The sequence below is a fragment of the Homarus americanus genome, unplaced genomic scaffold, assembly GCF_018991925.1.
Source record: "Homarus americanus isolate GMGI-L3 unplaced genomic scaffold, GMGI_Hamer_2.0 scaffold54679, whole genome shotgun sequence".
Taxonomy (NCBI): domain Eukaryota; kingdom Metazoa; phylum Arthropoda; class Malacostraca; order Decapoda; family Nephropidae; genus Homarus; species Homarus americanus.
Window position 1 is genome coordinate 863548 of NW_024722701.1, and position 7882 is coordinate 871429.

The 7882-nt window shown below is 40.2% G+C and overlaps 1 protein-coding gene across 1 annotated transcript; it reads left to right on the top strand.

Moving 5' to 3' along the window:
- Positions 1-2549: 2549 nt before the first annotated feature.
- Positions 2550-7664, top strand: LOC121863035 (facilitated trehalose transporter Tret1-2 homolog). Its single transcript, XM_042361494.1, has 2 exons — positions 2550-2686; positions 3186-7664. The coding sequence occupies exons 1-2, from the start codon at positions 2566-2568 to the stop codon at positions 4394-4396; spliced, it is 1332 nt and encodes a 443-aa protein (XP_042217428.1). The 5' UTR covers positions 2550-2565; the 3' UTR covers positions 4397-7664.
- The last annotated feature ends 218 nt before the right edge of the window (positions 7665-7882 follow it).

Sequence of the window (7882 nt, forward strand, 5' to 3'; positions counted from 1 at the left end):
ATTCTCAAGAACTATTCCTATACGAGTTCCTGTGTCAATATCACTGTAATTTCAATTTTCTTAATGCACAAAGCTGGAAGTCCACCACAAGTTTTTTTACGTACTCTGTTACTCTCCTTTATCAATACAAGTTTATTATCAATTTATCTTCTAGTCAGTCCAGTTATCTCAGTTAAAATCACCGAAACTTTTAAGAAAATAGAATTATACAGTGTACGACAAACTCACAAGTGATCACCATTTGCTTCATACAGGACAATAATTATTTTGATATTCTAAACAAGTGAGAAAATTTGTGATTCGTCATAATATTTTCATGCCTTACAATTCGGGTGTAAACATTTATAAACAATAGAATCACTATACCACAACAATAGAGAAATATACGACCCTCAGAACTTCACACTAAAGCAAAAACAATAAAATACGACTTCGAGAAAGCAAAGGAAAATCTACGAACCCCTGTCGGTAAGGAAATGTATTATAAACAGAAAGAAAACAGTGATGGTAACTTGAGTGGCGCGACTGACGGCCTGAGGAACACCACCGTCGTTCCTCAGTGCTCCAACGCTCCTCAACACCCTCCTGAAGGTTGCTCTCGGCCGAATCTGGTTACTGATGACGTCAAGCCTACTATTGCCACTCAGGTATTCACTCCGTAAAAAAATAACCAATCACGTCTTTTCTGTGACTGCCATGTCCCTTGGATTAAACACCTTCAGTATTTACAAATTTTGTCTTTACTCTCACTCATAATATGATTTTTGTTTTTAATATTATCACAGTATGACACAGCTCACCCCAGTACTCCCTGTTCCTCCTGTACTAACGCTGGACATTAAAGATCGTAACAGAGAACTAACCGACCACCCGCTAGTAAGCTGATCGTAACAGAGAACTAACCGACCACCCGCTAGTAAGCTGATCGTAACAGAGAACTAACCGACCACCCACTAGTAAGCTGATCATAACAGAAAACTAACCGACACCCCACTAGTAAGCTGATCATAACAGAGAACTAACTGACCACCCACTAGTAAGCTGATCATAACAGAGAACTAACCGACCACCCACTAGTAAGCTGATCATAACAGAGAACTAACCGACCACCCACTAGTAAGCTGATCGTAACAGAGAACAAACCGACCACCCGCTAGTAAGCTGATCATAACAGAGAACTAACCGACCATCTACGAGTAAGCTGGTCGTAACAGAGAACTAACCGACCACCCACTAGTAAGCTGATCTTAACCGACCACCCGCTAGTAAGCTGATCATACCAGAGTAGCTAAGCTGATCATAACAGAGAACTAACCGACCACCCACTAGTAAGCTGATCATCAGAGAACTAACCGACCACCCGCTAGTAAGCTGATAACCGACCACCCCTAGTAAGCTGATCATAACAGAGAACTAACCGACCACCCACTAGTAAGATCATAACAGAGAACTAACCGACCACCCACTAGTAAGCTGATCATAGAACTAAGCTAGTAAGCTGATCATAACAGAGAACTAACCGACCACCCACTAGTAAGCTGATCATAACAGAGAACTAACCGACCACCCACTAGTAAGCTGATCATAACAGAGAACTAACCGACCACCCACTAGTAAGCTGATCATAACAGAGAACTAACCGATCACCCACTAGTAAGCTGATCATAACAGAGAACTAACCGACCACCCACTAGTAAGCTGATCATAACAGAGAACTAACCGACCATCTACGAGTAAGCTGGTCGTAACAGAATTTTTTTTTTTTTTTACGGGTATTAGCTCACCCGGGCACAGGTCACTGACCCATATCGGGGCCTGGGGGGCGAAAATGTAATGATAATAATAACAATAATAATAATAATAATAACAATAATAATAATAATAATAATAATAATAATAATAATAATAATAGTAACAGTAGTAATAATAATAATAATAATAATAATAAAGAACCATAAAGAAAAAAAGAAAAAAAAATATCAAGAGTGAGAAACAATATATGTATGTTGTGTTGTCAATAGTAAGAGAAACAATTGAGACCCTGCAATTGTGTGTAAATGAGGCAGAAAGTGAGATCAGCAACCTGGGACTTGGTCACATATGGCAGCAGGGTCTACCAACACATTATGCTTCCAATATCTTCCCAGGCGGTAGTACCTCCCTGTTTGGTATCTGCCTCTAACCGACCACCCACGAGTAAGCTGATGGCTGGTGAATAATACCCCTAAGCTTGACGACTTGTCCTCACGAAAAATTATTTAGATACTCATTAAATCATCATACAAGTTTGCAATTGGTTTGACTTGTATATAGATAATGCAAGTATACAGTTCACCATGTATGGAAACAACTCGAGTATACAGTATACATAGACCATGGAGGTATACAGTAGAGCTATACAACAGTTGTAAACAGTAAGGGTATTTTAAACAAGGATATAATCAACAAAACCAGATGCTTAGAAAGATTCATTAATATAAAATATCCTTATCAGTAGCCTATAATTTTCTACCTATAATTAACTAATAAATCCTACTTTGTTTACAGTTGTTTGCGTCGGTGATTATGGCATTGGTGCAGTTAATCATTGGCACCATAATGGGGTTCTCTGGTATAACACTCCTCGAGCTCACCAGCCAAGACTCACAGGATATCCGGCTCAACCCAACACAAGCGGCGCTCTACAGTAAGTCAGGTTTAGTTATTTCTCATCAGTTGCTGTAAAGGTAATACGGGTCAGTGAGGGATTAGGATAATTGTTCTAAGTGATTTATAAAGGATTTCATAGGTATTGACCTCATAGTGAAAGATAAGGTTAGATTGTTATGGAATAGTGACGTATTTCATTAACAAATCATCAGATATTTTTTGTTAATTTTCGGTCTCTTGTTGCACCTCCATTACACTGTTTCTACATATTACTAGTATCAAGAAGGAGAAATTCAAAAGACACACAGACTCAACACTGCATAAAAGTCTTAAGTGGAGTGAACTTTCTGTTAATTTGCATAAACGTTAAAGAATTTCACTAGTCACCACCTGCATCTTGTTATCCTTCAAGCCATACTGTGATCCATAATAATGCATTGTTTCAATCCTTTTATAATCACTTGACGCTTCTTGAGTCAATATCTCTATCTTATTTCCTTGATATTTTGAGCTAAAACTGATTCCAACTTTTGCAGGCAGTACAGTGAACATCGGTGCTGCCGTAGGGTGCCTTGTAGGAGGGGCCGTCCTGGTCAGGCTGGGTCATCGGGTGACGCTGTTAGTGACTCTGCCCGTCACGGCGGCTCTCTGGCTCTTACTCTCCTTCTCCCCCAGTGCCTGGGTGCTCCTCACATCCCGCTCACTCCTCGGTGCCGCTGCTGGCGTGATGTCATCCGGTTCTAGCCCCTACGTCATCGAGATTGCTCACAAGAGTAATCGTGGAAGTCTGGTCGGCCTTACCACATTAGCGAGACAAATGGGGGTATTTTTGGTGTCTGCTCTTGGGGGTTTGAAGTTCGACTGGCGACAGATGGGCTTCGTTTTCTGTGGAGTCTCTGTAATTCCCTTCATTGGTCTGTTCTTACTGCCAAATTCTCCTCGCTGGCTCGTTGTCCTAGGTCGTGTCTCAGAGGCTGAGAAAGCTCTAACTTTCTTCAGAGGTAAACACTACGACTCCAAGACAGAGTTAATGTCCATGAAAGAAGAAGTTGAAGGTTCAGACAAAACAAAGACTACTGTTTGGCAGCAACTCGGCGGCCTCTTAGAACCATCAACATGTCGTATATTTTGTTGGTTGGCGTTTCTGAATATCTTGGTGGCCTTTAATGGGTGTTTAGTGCTGGCAAGTTACTTGGTGCCCATCTTCAAGGTGGCGCAGACCGACATAGATGCCTACACCTGCGCCATGATATTTTCCTTCTTCAGGGTCGTCGGGTCCGTAGTGTACATCTTTATAGTTGACCGTCTGGGCCGTAAACCCTTGATCATTGTCTCGTATTCTGTCGCTGCTGTGAGTATGGCTGTATTCGGTGGGTACTTCTACCTTCAGACGACGGGGAGTGCCGACACCCTGGGCTGGCTCCCAGTTACTGTAGCAGTTATCTTCATCTTTTTTGCTGGTATTGGCCAGCCAGTGTTTTCAGTGTTGGCGGGAGAACTGATGCCAATATCTTCCCGAAGTGTTGGTTATTCATTTCAACTGTTAATCGTAATGCTGGGATCATTTATATCAGTTCAGCTTTACCCATCGGCAGTAGAGGCAGTTGGCGAGGACCTGGTTTTCTGGTTCTTCAGCGGTATATGTGTGACAATCACCATCGTTAGCGCTGTCGCCTTGCCGGAGACAAAGGGACGCTCCCTCGAAGAGATCACAGGACAGGTGAACAACCAAGTTGCTACAATATAAAAGAAATTCTCAGCTTCTAACATTTGACGATTAAGACTTCTTACTGACACTCGTCCATGCCAGAAGCTCTCAAAGTCCCTATTGTCAACACTGACTACACAGCCACAGTGCTCAAACACAGGAAGTCACAACACTGACTGTGCCCACGTCATACACTCGCTGTCAGTTTGGCATCACTTGGAAATTTCAAATTAAAGACAAAAGTTGTATTAAAATCTTATAATCGTAAGGTTGAAATATAGATGTTCATGTATATCTACGACAGACATTGCCCATACACAGGTGTTTGTGTTACATACTGTATAGTATATTGTACCCAATACAAAAGATGTATAAACGGGCCAAATAATTTCTAGAACTTAATGTATAATCCGGAAGAGTTTGACATAATTATATATGTATAAAGTGACAGGACGTTTGTGGGTGGGTGGTCCTGAACCAGTGGCTGATTTTGTGTGAAAGTTACAGATTCCTGCCATTTTGTCAATTTTCCTCTCTTGTGAAATATGTCCCGCGGACGGTCATGGGGACAAGTTCAAGTTCATGACTGTGGATAGGAGAGTTGTTTATCCATATGGGAGTTCACGTCTTCAAGGGGGTGTACAGTATATGTAGTTTCAGTGTTGGAACCTTAAGAAACAAGTATTTTTCATTTACTGTGAATTATTAACAAAAAATACGAAGATTTTCATTATTTTTTTTTACTTTCTAACAATTACTTAATATGTTGTAGTGGTCAGGGTTTTACAATAATTTTAGTTGACAATATTCAGCTTTAGATAGTCTAGTAAGTTGCCAGCTTGGAGGGGTATTCACTCTTTTTTCTAGTTGCCAGCTTGGAGGAGTAGTCACTCGTTTTTCTAGATGCCAGCGTGTCCCTATCTATCATTGTGACTCTCAAAGTGATTAATGTTAAAAAATATCACAAACAGAATCGGAACATCCGTTTTTTTAGTAGCATGAATTAATCATCTACTATCCTAACTTAATTAAAGATATTATCAGATAATTCCATTTGATGAATTTAAAATAAGTTTCAGCCATTTTTTTAGGATAAAATATAAATAGCTCACAATCCTTGTTCGTGGTAATTTTATAACATTTCAAATTCCCCAAGTAATCAGTCATTGACTTGAGTGACGGCGTGAGGGAAGGGTGTGTGACAATTGCTCCGTGATATCTACCTTGTACAAGTAAGTACGGTACTCATATTTTATCCACTTTTCATTTGTGTAAACTCAATCAGATGTTGGTTAATCATGTTATTTAAATAAACATTTACTAAGTTACTCCATTAATGTGCTGATTTGTTGGTATGTTTTCTGGTAATGGTAATGAGTGTTTGAGATCTGGAGATTTCAGTGTTTAATCTGGCGTCTCTACTAACGGTTTGTTTTCCTCGGAATTTTCACTCTAACGTTTGTATAACTATAAAAAGCAATGGTGTTAAAGATAAAAGGAAAAAATAAATGACGAAATTATTAAAGGTGTTTACGGGGAATTGTCAAATATCATCACGTGAAGATTAGGCAACCCAAATGGACTTAAAATCCTCCTAAAATTAATCAAATGCAACGATCTAACGGTAGATTTAATTAGTTATTGTAAATTAGGACTTGGTTAGTTTATTTGGTTCTTGGGGGATTCTGAGGGTTTGGAAGATGTTATCAGAAAGTAAAGACAACTCCTTGATGTTTAGGTAAGGGACGTCAGTGGAGTGGGTTCATGCAGTGCCTGTAGGTGTGTCGTGTTGGTAGATGATGAACAAAAGGACTTGGGGACTATTCTTACTGCCACTCATATTACAACTACTGTCATGACTTTGGCCACCTATGTTATCTTGGGAGAGGGACCAGTTCTTGAGTTCATTGGCAATACATAAAGCAAAGGAAGCACCAGTCGTTCTGTGGGCTGGGAGGAAGGACATAAAATTCTCATGAATCTCCAAACGGTCATTTAACTTATTTTTTACAACACAGTGCAGATGAAGGGAGATTTGCTCAGTTCCACTAACATCAATAATGTCATCAGCCTAGATAGCATACAATTGGATTTACTTTCCTAGAATGTGTATCAGTTCATTTCGGGTGCAATGGCTGGTGTGTTCGGCAGTGAGGGGGAGGGACCTTGACAAAATGCTCAGCAACATCAGGTTAGATCTAAGAGAGCTTTGAAATTACTTATTTGAGTAAGGTCTCTAATGGTGAGGCCCCGCTGCTGGCCAAGGAGGACGAGGGTATTGACGGTAGACCAGAGACCTTTGGTGTTGTTGTAGTGGACGTACACTATACCACGAACACCTACATTGTATTTAAGTTCCTCGTAATTTCTCTCTTGGTTCATGTACAGTATACATGCTTTTGTTGGGCTTGATGAAAGTTCTTGAGGAAGTCTGTAGCCAAGGACACAGATGGTAAGTGTTTTATTGGCACCAATATGGCCTGATGACATGGTGGACCTAAGCCAGATATGAGATGACCTGGACCACTGTGTACTGCTCTGCCTCTCTCTCGCAGTTAAATTTACACAGTTCAGGATTTTTTATATACATGTACCTATTTTACTAGCCAGCCACGTGTCCCTTGAAAAGTATATAGCCTATATTTTTATTAATATTGGTCTTTTCCTCAACTATTAGTGCTTATAAAGCTTCTGAAAATCCTACCACATTCTCTACCTTGGGAATTGCACCCAAATAACAGCTGTAATATCTTGTTAACTTTATTTTGCTGAGGTCTCTGTAGTTCAAACAGCAGACAAAGTCTCTAAGGACCTTTCTCAGTATATAACGAGGTTTACATGTAGCAAAGGTCCTGTCATCAGAGAGTAGGTGGGAGTTGGTACAAGTGGTGTATCAATGCCTTCAGGGAGCTAATGTATTACTCTCTCACTGGCCTCACTTTGCAAATGGTTCTACAGTTTTGTGGTCACACAGTTTTCAGCCATTCTTTGATGTTAGAGGAACATTCTTTACTTAGTGAACAAACATCTATGAAATCATACTGCTTCTAGATGGGAGAGAACTAAATTTCACTAAAATGTAAAATATTCTAATAAAACTAAAATAATCTTCTAGGAACATTCATTAAGCAACATCACTCCCACTGCCTCCTTTATCTGGCTCTCCCCTGCCCTCAGTAGATGGTAGCACGAACAGGAGAGTTGTACACGAGCACTGGCCAGTAGCATCTATGCACATCATGTATGATTCCGGCATCAACGTGTAGATAAATAATCTCTCTCTTCTATTTTTAATTTCTTTTACCCTTATCCCTAAGGCCCTGTTGTGGGTTGATGACCTGTGCCCGGGTGGGTTATTCCCAGTCAAAAAAAAAAAACTTTAAATTTCAAGTTTAACCCCATTCATATCAGCGGGCATTCACAAGTCGGACGTTGGCAAGTCACGGACCCCCTACATTGCAAAAAATACCAAATGTAAACCAGTCCAGTAAGCACACGATTAACATGAATCGAAACCTCAAGTTA